At 37.5% G+C, this 17,023-nt stretch overlaps 1 protein-coding gene across 11 annotated transcripts in view; it reads right to left on the reverse strand.

Moving 5' to 3' along the window:
* The window catches only part of LMO7 (LIM domain 7), a 134,825-nt gene that overhangs the window by 99,050 nt on the left and 18,752 nt on the right, over positions 1 to 17,023 (reverse strand). The window contains exon 1 of one of the 11 annotated variants that reach the window (XM_064504745.1): positions 10,473 to 10,569. The exons of the other annotated variants lie outside the window; for them this stretch is intronic. Within the exon in view, the coding sequence (XP_064360815.1) occupies positions 10,473 to 10,554 (82 nt within the window). The 5' untranslated portion in view covers positions 10,555 to 10,569. Of the gene's footprint in view, positions 1 to 10,472; positions 10,570 to 17,023 lie in introns of those variants that run through there. 11 annotated transcript variants of the gene reach the window in all.

The following is a 17,023-nucleotide window of genomic DNA, read 5'->3' on the forward strand; positions in this document are numbered from 1 at the left end:
TGCAGCACCCTTCTCAAGTCTGAACTCATTTGGATTCTGGATCCCCCTCAAAGGCCCATGTCCCTTGAAGGGACCAAATTTGACAGATTTTTTAGGACCAGCTCACAAGTAAATGAGAAATATTTCCAAAACAGTCCAAAAGAGTGTTTCATCCCAGTTCCATGTAGGAATCAAATACTAAGAAGTGCATTTCCTCATGCTTAATTTAGATGCCTCCAGGTTCAGTCACCTGATCGTTATGAACCTCCTTTGGGGGATGTGTACTGTCCCCAGTACTGCACAGGACTTTAGGTACACAAATTAAGTGTTGGGGAATCTGTGTGTATCCAGACCAAAGTGACTGGTTACCACAATAGTTAGGGAAATTAGTGGTGAAAGAAATGAGCTATGGTTCATGCTTGCTTGGTAAAAGAGCAAGGGAAAGGAGACAGCTCTTTTAAGATCTGTTAAATTATCACCTTATTATTTTTTTCTAAATTGCAAAAGGAATGTATATTAGCACCAGAAATCCTAATACTTAAACAATTAGTTTTTACATAGGTTATTTTTAATCCAATAACTAATTTTAATCTCCCTATGAAAAAAATAGATGTTACAAAGATATTTGGGGTTTAAAGCTTTATTCTTGCATTTAACAAAAAATGAGACAGAAAGAATGATGACAGACTAGCTCAAGACACAAAAAATTTCAACATTCATTTTTTTGGGGAAAAAAAGGCTTAACAACAACAAAGAACTGATTACCTGGGTGAACTGTAGTCTATACAATTTTCTATAGAAACAGACTGTTGTTAGAGGAAGAAAAGATGTTGCATCTTAGTGATATCATTTTCAAGAATCACTTAAACACAGCATCTCAAAATTACTGCTATCTCAAATAAAATGTATATAGAATGTGTATAGAAAGTTGCTATATTTTGTGATAATTTTTGAGGAAAGTAGCCCATGTGAAATGGCATTAAAAGCTTAAATGCAAGTATTTGTGTTCCCCAAGTTAGCTTATTTGTAGAATGAAGGGATTAATTTATAAGAAATTTAAAATTTGCATGCTATGCAGTAGAATTGTGCTATTATGGGAGCTGAAGGACTTGGTCTAGCTTTGGGGTTGGGTTTCAAGCTCCAATCAACTTGAAGAATACAAAAGCTATTCTCATTTTAGAGTTCCCTCTGATATGTATGGTGCTACACAGTGCAAGTGTTTGATTTAATACGGACAATTTACAAGTCATGCACGCAGCTGAAGGTGATATGTTTCCTTCATGTAATGTTACTGTGCTAGAGTTAGGCCTATCCCCAAGCTGGAATGCCTTATGTATCTGCAAACAATCCTCAGGTTCAAATTCCTTAATAATTCAGAACTGCATGTACCTAAGGAGGTCACTCCTAAGAGGATACTCTCAAGTCAAGAAGCATGTGTCACTGAAGACTCATACTTCAGCACAGGCCCTCCAGGACACAGAGGTGGTGCACAGAAGTACATCTGAGTTTCAAGAGGCATCCTGTGCTCATTTTCCAAATAAAGAAAAAAAAAAACCCCACCAAACAAACCAACCCACCCGTCCCACACCCTCATTCTCCACAACAGTGAGTGGAACACCTCTGACTACCACAAAGCATTCTGGCACACGACCTCAGCTAGCTAGAAGCCACCCCCAAACTATAAGCGAGTCCAAGGTCAGAACAAGGTTGCTAGCATTAGACTTGAGGACTTCTTAATTATCAATTAACATAAGACACCTTTACACTGGAACTATCTTGACTAAACTATTTGTGGCAGTCTACATTGATTTGTTAGACAGGATGGAGCTGTTGGACTGACCTTGTGATTCTGAAGACTACATGGTGTGTTGACATGAAAACAAAGCATCAGTACTGCCACAGTAGGTTTTGCTAATACTGACTTTCAAAGGATAACTAATAAGTAATTAAAAGGTATTTTCAGGGAGCAATTTAATAGCAATGGCTTGAAACTGAAACATTTTCTAAGTTGTGCAACACCATGAATTTGTTGATGTCACAGAAAGAAGTACTCCATTTTAAACCAAACTTTCATACAGAGACAGAACTTCTGGGAAAGGACTTTTGTCCAGTTTATACATGCTGCAAGAGATCAAGCACAGCTATAACTATGACAGTCTACGAAGGAAATGGGTATCATTCAAAAGCAAAACAAAACAAAAACCCAAAATACTCATCGACTGGCTCAGAGTTCCCTAACTTAAGAACCTGAGTAAGACAAAATGAATTCCACCCTCAGATATTACATCTCCAAACAACGTCTATGATTTCTGAGTCACTGTTTATTCATTAAAACAGGTTTCACTGGGTGTGGTACACTTGTGTAATAGACATAATTGATTTTGGAGAATTTTTCAACCACTTGGACCATTTGATCCACCAAACAATAAAGGAAACCTCTTGCAAAAGCAATTTTATCCATCTTTGAACATCACCTCTTTGCAGGTTGTAAGTCTCTCTTCTCTCCTTCATGTATTCTGCCTCCTTTTCTGCTTGTTTAATAGACAGAGGGCAGTGACTTAATTAGAAGACTATATAATAAATCACACTTAATTGTTACTATAAAAGAGTTTGGTTTAATTTTTGGAAAAAAGCATCTCCTAAAACTTTGGTAACTTGCAATTGCCAGATCAAAGCAATTTACTTCAAATAGTATGCAAAACAAGTCTTTACATAACTAAACATTTTTAAAATCCTACAAATATAGGGTTAATTTAAAGTTTGATGTAATTTCTGTAGGACGAGGCAAATCAAGAAGGAATAACCAAAATTAGCCACTCTGAACATGGCACAAAATTGAAATCATGAGTAGATTGAACAAAAAGCACAATGCACAGAAGACTGTACTAATTACAGGCCTCAGGCCAAAAATTAACATGGAGTACATTTATTTGGCCTGCCCAATGAAGGCCAAATGCAGCTGATGCTAATAGTCCTTTCTTGCCTTAAAAATAATTAAAATGCAAAGGTTTTTCAGTGCTAATAGAAATATTAATGGAGTTCACATCAAATTGTTTCCATGGTGTATATCAATACGAATGGCTAAGAAAGGCAGCTTTCCAGCCAGAGTGCAGAGGCTTTTAAATGGGCTTGCCTCTCATATATACATAGGTCACAAAATGTAAGGAAGCAGCAGGCTTCTCCTTTTAATTTTGCTGTGGTGAAAACACCAAAGCTAGGATCTCCCCAGTCAGCCCAGTTCTGATCTCTCGGTCTCATTCAAAGCTCTCTCAATACGGCCCCATTTAGACCATATCAACTCAAACGAAGAAAGGACGTCATATTCTGATGTGAGAAATGCTAATTGCATCAGCATAAAGTGCACAACGCCCTGATGTAGGGCCGTAGGTTAGGGATAGAAGATTCAAGATGGATTCTGAACGGTGTATGACAAACATCCTTAATATTGGGTTACACAAGGATTTCACTGGGCAAGCTTTTAATCAGGCAATGACCTCAAGGATACTAAATTGATTTATGAAGCTCAGGTCCCCAGCTCAGCCTGCAGCAAGAAAAACCAAGTTTATCATGCTGCGAAGAGGATTGGTAATGTGCTGTTAAAAAATAATAAAAAAATAAAAAAGATAAAAAGCCACCCTCACACCACCCACACACCCAACCTAGGACAACAGTACGAATTTGAAGTTGCGGTACAATCTCCGCTACAGAATCATGGCTAGGCACGCCAGCTTCCCTAGATCCTGTCACAGTGCCCACTTAGGCAGAGCTAGGTCTGTACCTTTAACTCAAGAAAGGAGAGATCATCTCACATATGCATCAATGTCTGAATTATTACCTTGCTAATGGCCTTTTTCCAATTACCCCAAATCTGGGTCAGATTACAGTGCAAATGGCTCCATCATTACACAATCCTAGCATTATGCATCTCCATTTGCAGCACTCATTTGGCTCTAACCATCCTCATCCAATATATCACTCCAGAATGGTACTGTTACTGAGCACAGTGAGATGCACAAGGAGATACATACACTATAACTGTAGACAACAAGCAAACGTTGAAGAAACTCACAGTACAGATACGAGAGCACTGTTTGGCAGGACCTGGGAGTAGATGCACAACATGTTCAATACAAAATCTTGAGTCCGTTCCATTTTACATACTTTTGTCACTAACACGCTCTACCTTGGCCTGAAAGATTTTGCCCTTTAAGGTCTGTCAGAAAGGAAGCGGTTCATAACATGCAAACAGTAGGGATTTTTCCTTCTCCTCCGTCCTATAGGAACTGGTGGGTCTTCTGGACTGTGACAATGGGCTTTGGGGGGAACCTTCAGATACACTACCTAAAGACCTGTAGAAATTCCTGCCTCACCCTTTCACAGCTGCCTGTAGTCCTTTTTTTAGCATCATGCTGGAAATGATCTTGTCCTTGAATGCTGAAAGTGGTAGCTGTCAACGAAAAAGATGCCGCTATTCTTTGAAAAGACGAGCTTGTGGTGTTTGGTCTTTTCAGACTTTCCACCCAGACTTCTCCCACTTGTTCTTCAAAGTTGTCCTGTTTTACCCTATATCCCAAATCCTTAAACATAATTCCAGTTCAGGGGATGTTGAAATTTTCCAACATTCAGCCAAAACTGCCTTTGATAACAAATCAGAACAGATATTTGTAACAGGAAAAGACTGATTACTGAAAAACTCTTACTGTTATTTTATACCATCATCATCATAATGATGGGGTCTTACTGTGGTATGCCTCCTGAAAACAACATGCCAAGCCTCTCTAAAGAGCATGTAATTAAGTTTTTACAAAAGATGAACAAAAACAACGAGCAAAGAGAAAGCAAGGAGGCAATAGGATTACTGGTATGGTAGGTACGAGAAGCATGGGTCACTGCTCATCAGCCGCTTACACCCTGAATTTTTTATATGTAATCTGACAGGAGAGTTGACAAAAATCTCAGGTATGGCAGTGAAATTTTTCCTCCAGTATTTATAGGAAGGTCTCCGTGGCTTAAGAAAACAGTACTGCAGAAAAGGCATGGGTATTTCTGAGAAACATTTGAGATCAAACAAGGCTAGCCATTCCACAAACACTAGCAAGATGTTGTTTATACTGATGACTTCACTGAGAAGGGTCAAATTAAAAGAGTAAATATACATTATTTTGTTTGCCTGATAAAAAGCCTTACTGTACATGCAGATTGGCACTATAAACTAAAAGGAAGTAGATGTTCCAGTAGGACATAAAACTTCCAATGGCAAAATAAAATTTAAATGACTAGAAATCACTTAAAAAATTGAAATTTGAATGTAATGATATAAAATACAAGTAAATGAGATAACTGTTAGTTCTGTAAACAGTTTAAATGTGAACTAGTTCTAAAGCTACCATCCTAATACACGCCCATTTCAACTTTAGCCAAACATTTACTTATTCTCCTGTATCAGAAATTAATTTCAGTCAAATAAAAGGAGATATTTATACACCTTTCTGAAGCAGTAAAGAGTAACATTATTTTAAAATTTGCCAGATGAACTGCATACTAGTTCTTCTTAGTTGGTTATAAAAGAGTGGCAGGGGACCCCTTTACATTAAATGCTCCTAGTTAAGCAGAGAAATTGAAAAACAAAGTCATCGTGTAAAAACTTCCCAAACATTCAATTTACCCTTAAAAGAGAAACCTTTGCAGTCAATAAATATATAAAAAAATGGGTTACTGGAAGATGCTTTTCAAAGCAATTCAAATCATAATGGTGGCATACTGGAGCTGGATGACACTTTTTCCTGCTGTAGAAAAAAGTTCAGCTTACATGGAGAATGAAGTTTATAAAGGCATGGTTTTAAAAATTGAAATAACATAAGAAGTGGTGAACTTACTGCTTAGGTGCCTTAATACCTATGTTTCATAATTTATGCGCTCCCATTCTAGCCAAATTTTCAATTTATCTATTTTGAAAGTAAATCATTCCATCTTTTTTCTGAACCATTTACCTCTTCAGCACCATGCTAGTTGTTACCTGACCTAAAGTCACTAACAGCTTTCCAAACTGGGGACTAAGTCATCAAGAGAAATGAATCTGTGCAGAGCTGTGTCACAGCTGGACTACTCTATAGCATCAACCCAGGTAACACAAAGGCAACAACAAAAAAGGTTGCCCTGGACAGAAAATCAATGCACTCTGAACAACTCCTTGGGAGGCTGAAATAAAAATATCAGGCAAAAAAAACCATCAGCAACAAAATGGCTTACAAAGAAGGACTTGTGGGAACGCTGAGGAGAGATGCACACGATGACACAAGCAGCTTTTGCAGAAAGCGGACTGCCCATGTAAAAATTTGGTCAGAGAAGAAAATTGTGAGCTGCCTACCAGCCTGAAGTTGGCTTAGAGCCTCCTTCCCCACTCTCTCCCTCATCCCTAAGCGAGGGGTTCACATTTAGGAAATGCACTGGTTCCTAATCACCTGAACTACTTTGCATTTTAATATTATAATTAAAAAAAAACAAAAACAAAACCCTCAGGAAAATCTACATCTAATTCTCCCACCCCAAAACTACCAAGGCAATTGAACCCTGAGTTCCAAGTATCGAAAAAAGTATGCCACAGGGCCGTATCCACAGCGCACTGGAGATAAGGCTAGCATTTGGACTTTGTTCAGATTTTTGAGGTTTAACATACGTGCAGATCCAGTGATTGAGCTGCCTGACATACAGACGGTACGCGACTAATGAGGTGGCTAGCCACACTCTGTCACCAAGAGCCTCCAGCTCAGACAACTAATGTAGATGCAAGGAGGAAAAAAAAGAAAAGAAAAAAGAAAAAAAAAAAAAACCAACCACACAATCCTCTATGTAAAAATCTGTCCATACCATTGCTTTTCCTAAAGAAGGAAAACAAAGCTTATGATGAGGGAAACAGCACTTTGGTTTCAGATGAATGAGAACAAGAGGTTTTGTTTCTACATCTTTCAATTACAGTAAAGTAGGGCATTACTTGAAATATTAATGTTGGAGACACTAAAATCAAATTTGTCTAGGCAAAAATATATTTACTTTTTAAATGATTGAAGTAAATACAAATTTAGACTTTTTGCTACAGAGGTACTAAAATAACATTTGTCTAACATTTTAATCCATTAGTATTTTAACTGATGTCTAGCCTTCACTGTAATTGAATCTTCAAATATTTTGTTCTTGTTCATTTCATATGCAAGATTAACACAAGCTATAAAAAAGCCTTCTGATGTTTGTATTTCCTAAATTTGTAGCTCAGTCTTATTATTCTTGTTAATCCAGGTCAAAGAGTATATGCTGCAAGTTTCAATACAAGCTTTCAATTCATTACTGCTTTTTTTGTAGGAAGGACTTTAAAAGAAAACAGTATCTTTGCTTACACTCATGAAGGAAAATATGCCAAAACTCTGCTGCTATTTGCAAAGAGGTCCCTGCTGAGATTACTTATGTAGGTGACAGGGAGAGAGAGACCGCCACAATGGAATAGCCACAAACAGAGCACATTTCAGTCCTAAATTATAGTTCTCCTTTACACTTAGACTGCTTTACTAGTCCTGGGAGTATGTAATACTTTGATTTTTCATATATTTTAGATCATTAACACTGTAAGCATATTGGTTCTGTAGAAGGGAATGCCAGTGCTGTGAGCTAACCAGGGAAAGAACTGTAAGATTTTATAGTAATATTCAACAGAAGGAAAAAAAAACATCAGAGAATAGAATATGCACACAATAGGGAAATGCTTTAGGTATAATTGCTTTCTCATGCTTAGAGAGGTTATTCACGCATGTAAGTCATTTCTTGTTATTACTGGAGCTTTTTCAGTCTTTTGGTTTTTCAGTCATTACTGGAAGCAGCATTTTCAGCAGCATACTGAGACATTTGAGTAAACTTCAGTCACAAACACTGGCCAAATCCCCCCTCTCGCGCACGCACACACATCCAGCTTGGGGAACCAGCCGCCGCCAAAGCCTGCCGTCTCTCCTGCCTCCACGTTCCCGGACTTTTACACCTCCTTCTAGATACCCACAGTTTTCCATTCCATTTCACCAGGTTTACTTAGCTCATTAACAAGTCAACAGATGGACAATGAGTGAAGAAATTGCTTGGAAACTGACATTTAACAGGGTCAAGAGACACCATAAAGACCGTTAGTGTCACATACAGAGTCTGGAAAAATTGCAGTGACACCAGTTCCCAATAAACTGAGGCACTTTGCATTTACTGTGGGGCCTAAATGAGGGCATTTAGAAGTGTCAGCATAATCTTGCAAGGGTTATGCAGAAATAAACCATTAGGTGGGAGCTGCAGATATTAATGCTGACTTTGCTGACATCCGCTGTAGAGATACAATGCTCTTCTCTTGATTTGGACTACCTTTTGGGAGGAAAGGATTAGATTAAGAGGACTCCATTGATATTACTGTTCAAATCAAAATAAGAGCAAGGCTGTAAAGCTATTGAATACTACTGTGTTTAGTTTTCTTTTTTTAAAAACTACAGATAAGCTTTTAAGAAGTGAGAATGAGTAAGCAGTAGGAGAAGCTATATGGAACAATGAGATCAAGATTTTAAAAAGTGGTTTTTAGGAATGTTTTTTAAATATGAAATTTAAAGGAATCTAAAACGCAGACTAATAGCTATATTGGGATACACAGTTCATGTATGCAGTTACCAAGGTGGGAGTGAGACTTCCGAAGGCTCCATTTCCCAACGCTTGTAGCAATATATCACAGTGTAGGTAATGAGCTCTTACTCAGCAGCGTTACATGGCAGAGAGCACCGCGACTGCTGCGCAGCACCACCTAATGAGAGACGCTGGCTACAGCATATGTCCAGGGGCTTTGTGCTTATATGTAGTCCCTTTTCCTTGGCAGGAGATGAAAGAAGTTGCCTGTGGCAGAGAAATTAAATAACTGCAGTCAGCAGAGGAAGGATGGCTAAGAAGGAAATGAAGTCCATGGGAGCTGCAAAAGGATGGCTCACATCTGAAAAAGAAGACGGGAGCAGAACTAGAATATTGGTCTAGGCAAAGGAATAAGGAAAGCAAACAAAAAACCAAAATACCAATGAGAGAACCTGTAAAATAGTCAGCTGATTATTCACAAATAAAAACTTTGTTATTATTAAAAATCTTTATGCCAATGCATAGTTAGTTTTTTTCTTACACATATAACAATATTATTTAAAAAGTGTAACAGGTCTGAGTGTTAACTAGCTGTGCAATAGCTAATCACATGTCTACGTTAAAGTATAATATAACATTGTGAAACAATCACAATATTAAAGTGCAGTAAGCTTTACTGACCAACTCCTGTCTCATTTTATCTTTGAGGAGTTCTAAAATGTGAAAGCTGCCCTTTTAAATATAAAAGTGTGATAAACATTTCCCAAATTATTCACGTGTCTATGATATTTAGAGACACTCTAACTGGGAAATGAATAGGCTGTTATGTCTTATCACATAGCTTTGAGCTTTTCAAGGGAACCTGTTCCTGCTAACTCTCTTTCAAGGCCATTCTATAACCTGATATTAGGTATGGTTCCAACCTGAATAGTAGCCTATACTATTCACTTATTATTCCTAATTAGATCTTTTCTCTCCCAAGACATAACTCTTACTATTTAAAACCTATTTGCCTCTACAAAAATAAAGTCTCATTTCCAACAGAAATCAGGGATGAGGCTTCCAGTGACCTCAAAAAAAAAAAAAAAAAAAAAAAAAAAAAACCACTTTATCCTACTTACATGATTCAAATAAGTCAAGACTTATCCTCTCTTTTGTCAACACTAAGTACAACAAATTAAATGTACATCATTCTTCAGAAGGAATCGCTCCAGCTCTCAGATCACTTTCATTGCTTTCCCTATAGATTCATCAATAAGTCAACACCATTCTAGTAACCTGGGGCCAAGATCCAGTTTCAACATTAACGAGGTTATTCTAGAACCACAAATAAAGATTGTGTCCCCCATCCAGTGACAGCTTCTCTGCTGAGCACTGTTTGCTTTTTACTGTTCTACGATGATACAAAATACTTTTGCATCACGTATATGCAGAGCTGATTGCAGGATCAGTGCCTAACATTTCATAGACTAAAACTGAGATAAGACTGAATGGTCCCCTCTTTCCTGCACCACACTGCCCTGTTGTCTGCCTCCTTCCTATCCATGTTTCAATCTGGACAGCATTTAAGTATTTATTAAGCCAAATATACCACTAGCAAACTCTTGTTCTCCAGGCATTCTTCTCCTTGGCATTTCTGTTTGTGATATCTGAGAAGAGAAGTGCTTGCAACTGTCGAAGCTGTAGGAAGGCCTGCATAGGGATTAACTGCTGGACTTCAATTAAAGTGAAAGGAAGAGAAAAAGAGACTATGGTCCATAAGGGAAGCAGCGGGAAACCACTGCTGCGGCTGCTGCAGAGGAATCTCCCAATACCTTCCCCTTCCTATCTTTCTCTTAAATATTCATCCCACTCACCACTTGGCTTTTGATTCAGGCTGAACACTGGTACCATCCAAACATTACCCAACACCTTCAACGTGACACTTCTTGCAGCCATTTCATTGCTTCAGTGCTTTAGTTTTCTTTTCTTTTTTTTTTTTTCTTTTTCTTTTTTTTTTTTAAAGGAGTCAGACTGGTTTGACAGAGCACTTACCTCCTCACCAGGGTGTGTTTAGAGGAACCAAAGATAAGATTGACTATCATAGCAGCTACGCACGGTTGCTATGTACAGTGCCCAGAGGTAGAATTTAATTACCAGTCAAAGGCAGCCAATCTCCCCCTTATTACAGGAGACAATTATAATTAGGTTGTATTTATTATGACATCCTCACAGAAATGTTAATGCCTCTACGTAAACAATTCCATACCCTGCAAGGGTGAGGCAGATTTTTTCCACACAGTTTTCACATTCACCGCATTTAAACATTTAAAAGGTGAATCCTCAATATCACTGAAACTGAGCTGAATATTTCAGTATAATTTGAAAACACCACATCACCGAGTAGTGTCATACATTCTTCTCCGGAAGAAAAAAAAAAAAAAAAAAAAAAAGAACGAAAGAAAAAAGATTTACATAATAGTTTATCTGCAAATAGCTGATATGTGCTTCCTCAAAGAAAGGACCTAAAGTCCTACCTAGAAGAAATACAGGGCTCCCAAGCTGAAGCAGGCTGCTCACCTCCTCAGATAAACTCCCCTAATGAAACGATGGATAAAGAAACCCCACAGAACTCGCGCTAAAAGCACTAAAAGGCAAGAAGGGAAATCATACCAGAAAAAAAAATATATATATATATTGAAAGCTATAAAAAAAACTCATTCTCATTCATTTGTAGCATGAAGATGATATATTCTAACACACAGGAAAGGCACCTTTTGGATTATACATGCATATATTTGGAGTGCTTTTCATTTCTTGTTTAACTTCCTTCTGTCTTTTTTTTTTTTTTTTTTTTTTTTTTTTTAGAAAAAAAAGTGTTAAATGGAGAAATACTACCTATAATCCATATAATTTCTCATAGTTGGAGCATACCTATGTCATGAAAGACCAAGTTTTCCCTCTGCTGTAGGCAAGAAGCCTCCAGCACTTCACGTTGGAGCCACAACGGTTTCTACCATCAGCTGCCTTTCGGAGCGCGCAGATTTCAAGAATGTCTGAAGTTTTGCCTAGCAACTGAGACAAAGCACAGACTACCGGCACTTTAAACGTTTCCCTCTATACATATTTCACGAAGTTATGCCAATTGCTGCAGCTTGATCTGGTAAATAGCTACCATTTCTATACCATGATTTTTATCATTTTATTTACAGCTCAATAGAGCAGTTCAAGACATTTCTCCTACCATAACAAAAAAAACTGGCAAATGTTTTTAACATGAGGTCACTGCTTTACCAAAGCAGAGCAATGCCTGTGTTTTTCATTTGAAAGTGAGTTGAGCAAATAATGGTATTTTGCATCAGCAATGCTGTTTCCAGTGCAAGGTTTAATTTTGTTTGGGAGCATCACCAAATTATGCACTTTATGAGACACACACCCTCAAAAGTTTTCTGTTAGAAGAAAGAGTTGGACACACCTTCAGCTTGAAACATCCACAGGCTACTTGCATAGTATTATTCACAGAAGGAATTATCCCATCAGATTAAGTGAGTTGTCCACCTTGCCCAGCATCCTCAGTCTGGCAGTGACCTGCACCAGGTGTCTGGGCATGTTCACAGGGCAGGAGGGAAAAGGGAGAGAGTCCCCCAGTACTTTTGTCCAGGATTTATGGTACAAGAGTCTAGCCTTCCCTGTATTTAAATGGTACAAAGCACACAGAGGTAGGGAGCCCAACAAATCTTTTCCCAAGGAGTTCTCTTGAAAGAGAAATCATTACAGTAAAGGAGAAATATCATCCACCCTCCATATAACAAAGCAATACTTCAGCTTCTTTAAGGTGGTAGACCTCGTGAACAGTCTGTTTGTGGTATGCAGTAGGACAGGGAAACTCATGTTCAGAGAAAGCTAGAAATAGCTGAAATGTTAAAATCATCTCTACACAAGTTAGAAATAAATATGAAATGTTCCCTTTGTTTTTCAGATGTGGGCTCAGCTTTATGAAATGATGCATTTTGTCCAAACTATAATACAACATATTTCATCTGTAGGAAGAGCATGTCAGGAATCACAGACCAGTCCAAAGAAATCCTTGTGACTCAAAGTTTATGATAGAAGTTGGTCACTTATTTATTTAAAAGAAATAGCAGGAGAATGTGGGACTAGTGTGTGACGATTGCTTCCCAAGTATGAGTTACAGTCATAAGCTTAGGAAAGCTAACTATACAGTGACACAAAACAAGCATTCCATATATATTTTTTAAATTATAAAGCTAGAAGTTTACAAAATTTTAGTACAGTATTTCCTGAATAAATATCAATTATGCAAGTTAAAAAAAAGCTGAACTTGCATTAGAATAAATGGGACTATTTAATTGAAATCTTGTTAAAGCATTGTTTCCTTCCCCTGAGGCTCCTCATTTATAAGCTGAAGAAAAATGTAATATTACTATCACATTCAGCTATGTTACTGAATAATAAAAATTATGAGCTTCTGCAGATGCTCATATTTTTAACTAAGATATATAAACACGCTATTAAAAATTCATGCGTCTTGCACTAGCAAGTATTTTCCAAGACTGGTACCTCAGTTTGAGAGCCTGCATTCATACTAGGTATGGATTCACGCAGTCTGTGTGCAGTTGCAAAATTCATCCCACACATCTCCTGACATATTCTGACCTCTGCTGTTACAAAGTGGAATTTATTTCAACAATCATTTTTTCTCTAAAAACCTGCTTCAGCTGTGTAAGTATTTTAATACCTGTGAGAGCTACTACAGAGCTAAGTGGACAAAATTAGTCTACAATTATCCAGAGTAAACAAATGATGGGAGAACTGCTTTTATTTTACACTGTGAAGCACAAAAATAAAACATCCAAGTGTTTCTTTTCCCCTCATACTTCTATCATCCTGAAGTTTTGTTTTAAGATAAGATTCTTAAGAAATCAACAAGTACAGTTGACAACTGTCAGCATTTGACAGTTCACTTACTATAAACTGCAGACTGGACTATTGTATAAATACATGCACCCTTAGGGTTTTTTCAGCATCGAGAATCAGCATATGCTACTGAACTGCCCCAACAGTTTCCTTCTCTGAGAGGACACTGTTTTAGGCTTGAACAGTACTGTATTTTGTCAGCATTACAATACTAGCAAAAACCTCAGGGACACCAGTATACAGACTCTCATTCACTAATACAAGCCTGTATTAGTGAATACAAGGCTAACCATGTTCTTTATCAGTATAAGTTGCATAACTACAAAAATATTCTACAGCTAGACCAGCAAGCTCTTGTAATTATCAAGAAGTCTAGAGGTCTCTATTGAATTTGAACAGTCCTGGTTAGCAAAGAAATCGTGTTCAAAGTATGCTATGCATAAAGATCAATGAAAGTGTAAATCCGGATGAACTACTACTGCATTGACTGACAAGGTTTAAGGGCAGCAAAACACCACTACTTTCTAGGCTATAGGTATACATGGAAGGGAAAAAGAAGAAGCAGAGAGAAAAAAAAAAGATGCATCTGTCAAGATCAAGCCGAAATTTCCAATGCTACTTTTGAACTTCTGCTTACTTTCTTGGATAAGGAGTCTCCTTCCAGACCTTCATTTTGAAGATTAAGGCATGGGTCTTTGTTTTACTTATCACAAATGCTCAAAGAACATATGCTCTTCCTTTCCCAGAAAAACCACCTGATGCACTTCAAAATAAAACTGCATCTACAGCTTGTGTTATTTCCATCAAACCTCCTGATTTCCCTTGGCTTGGGAGATGATAAAGTATTTGATCAAATATTTATAGACAGACAGAATCTAAGACCGACCATATCTTCCAGCCAGATAACATTTTTGACGAAGGAATAGAAAGATAGCAGCACAGTGCCTGGCAAGCATTTTAGCATGAATGTTCTTTCTATCCTCGTGTTTCATTAGGAGAGAGACACTAATCTCAAATCAGCAAGTTCACCCTTACGCCAAGAACCCATCTACCTTATCAAAGCTCTCTTTTAGAGCTACAGATATAGGAAACAGTCACTATATATAGGAAATAGGAAGAGCCACTTCTTTGGCAATATTTCTTTCTAAAAAGGTCTGTGCTGTGATTTCTACTAGCAGTACTAAAATAATGTGGTTTTTTTGTCATGCATATAACAACTTTATTCCTACCTTCATGCATATAGTTATATGAACCTTTTAATTTTTTTGTTCTCCCTCTTTCTAAATAAAGTCTGGAGCTTGGACAAACACATGGAGGTTTGCCATAACATCTTTATTAGAGGGGAAATGCAACAGCCTAATATGAATAAATCACTAAACCTTAAGAGATTCTCCACTAAAGCTACAAAACAAACAGCCAAATTGAAACTCAGCATGGCACCTTACTTTATCACACAGATGTCCGGAGGACAGCCTGTTAGTTTACACACACCATTCCAATAGCAATCCTCACGTGTTTTCTTTTGCCTTTAGTTGCAACCACCATCTGCTAGAAACTAAAACAGAAAGGGCCTGAAAGAATGCTACTGCAACAAATACCTAGTTATTAATACCAGCAAGGATGCCAAGCAGTCGGTTATACAAAATACCAGAAATGTCCTGTATGTTTTAACATTACAATTAACATTTTAAAGTATGAGACAACCTTAAGGCATGGCATGGCAATTCAGCTTCCCACTCAAAGATTTTTATTAACAAAGACAACGTTTTTCCTTGATAGAAGATGGAAGCCTCTGCCCTGCTGTCAGTGCACAGAGACTATCCATGACCACATGTAGAACTATTCAGAACTACCCAGAAACTGGGCTCAAAGCTTTATTTACTGTTTTAAAGGCTATTATAGAACCTCTGTTAAGTGTTCAGTCAAACGAAAAAACAAGCACCTATAAATGATGTCAGTTTAGCTCTGGGTACAAGATGGTATCATATCAAAAATGTGACGAGAAGCTGAACAGCCTAAAACAAATATAATATAATTAAATGGCAACTCCAAGAAACCAAAACCATCAAAAATGAAAAAAGTGAATAGTCACATGACTGGAATAAAAAGGTAAGTCAAGGAAGTTAAACTGAAAAACAATTAGCAAAGACAAAGCAGAGGAAATTCTGTAGCCATGCTAGAGTTGAAAAAACCCCAAAGAATAGTCAGGTACGATGAAGCTGAAGAAATAGTTAATGACAAGATGGCAAAGATGTTCAGTTAAAGGGGCTGTATCAGATTCTTAGCAGAGAAGTGTGAGATTAGGAAGAGAACCACTGAGAGAATAGGGATGTGTTCAAGATGGCAAAGCCTGGAGAAATTTGCTTTAATTAGATTAAGTAGTCTAGAGCATGCTATAAGCCATTAGCAATTACCTTTAACTCAAAGGGCTGGAAAGCTCTCACAAAATGGAGGGAAAAAAAAGAAGTCAAAAAATAGTGTTTCTCTAAATGTGTGAGGACAGGAGGAGAAACCGGAAGAGGAATTAGGAAAACCTTAGTCTAGCTTTCCCAACTTTAGTTTCTAGAAAGGTATTAAAAATTGTTCATTTTTCCCCACAATAGTTCTGTTTTCAAAGAGACATTTTGATTTGACAAGGTCACATAAAAATAACATTTTCCTGCTTTGGCAAAGTAACTGGCCTAGTACACAAGGAGAAAAAGCAGTAAGTGTGCTACAGACAGACTTGGGTTATAGAACTGGCAAAAAGCCTTGCTATTTTATTTTAAATATGGGAGGAAAAGAAGAACATGCATTTAAAGAGCAGTTTACGGTCTGACATCAAATTGGGATGATGTACTAAACAGGATCCAGAAGAAGCTACTTCACATTCCAGGACGCTTCAGTATGTTCATTATAGAATTAGATGACTGACTATAACCATAAAATATATAAATCTAAACTGAAAAGTTGTGCAAGCCTTATGGGGCAAGAAGATTACAATTCACCATTCTATTGATAAATTAGAGTAGCAGTCTGAAGACTAGCAAAAGAAAATTTAGAGACTAGTAACAAAAGCTTATTCTTAAAACAGGACAAAAATTGGACATTCCTGTACATCTCAGAAGAACGTTAACTTTTTTTAAAAAACCTTTTACTTTTTGTTATTATTTATTTTTACACACAACAGACTGCCCCATTTCGTGCTCAGTTATCACCCCCACATCATTTTATGGAGTGCTGCTGCCTTGACTGGTTACTTGCCTGTCTGTATTGGCACAGCAATCGCTCTATTCCAGTTTGGTCCCAGCTAACGTGCACCCAGTGGCAAGCACTGCACTACTGCACTTTAAGAAAATCTAATAGCATCTAAATGAGAAGAAACAAGACAGAAAAGAGGAGGAGAAGCATGAGGAAAAGTTGGAGGAAGTGAATTGGAAAGCAAAAGATTGTCACGTATTAGGCAAGAAAAACTGTAAAAGTTATGCACCATTGCCAGTTAAGAAGTTAA

This window comes from Dromaius novaehollandiae, chromosome 1, assembly GCF_036370855.1.
Source record: "Dromaius novaehollandiae isolate bDroNov1 chromosome 1, bDroNov1.hap1, whole genome shotgun sequence".
Classification (NCBI taxonomy): Eukaryota; Metazoa; Chordata; class Aves; order Casuariiformes; family Dromaiidae; genus Dromaius; species Dromaius novaehollandiae.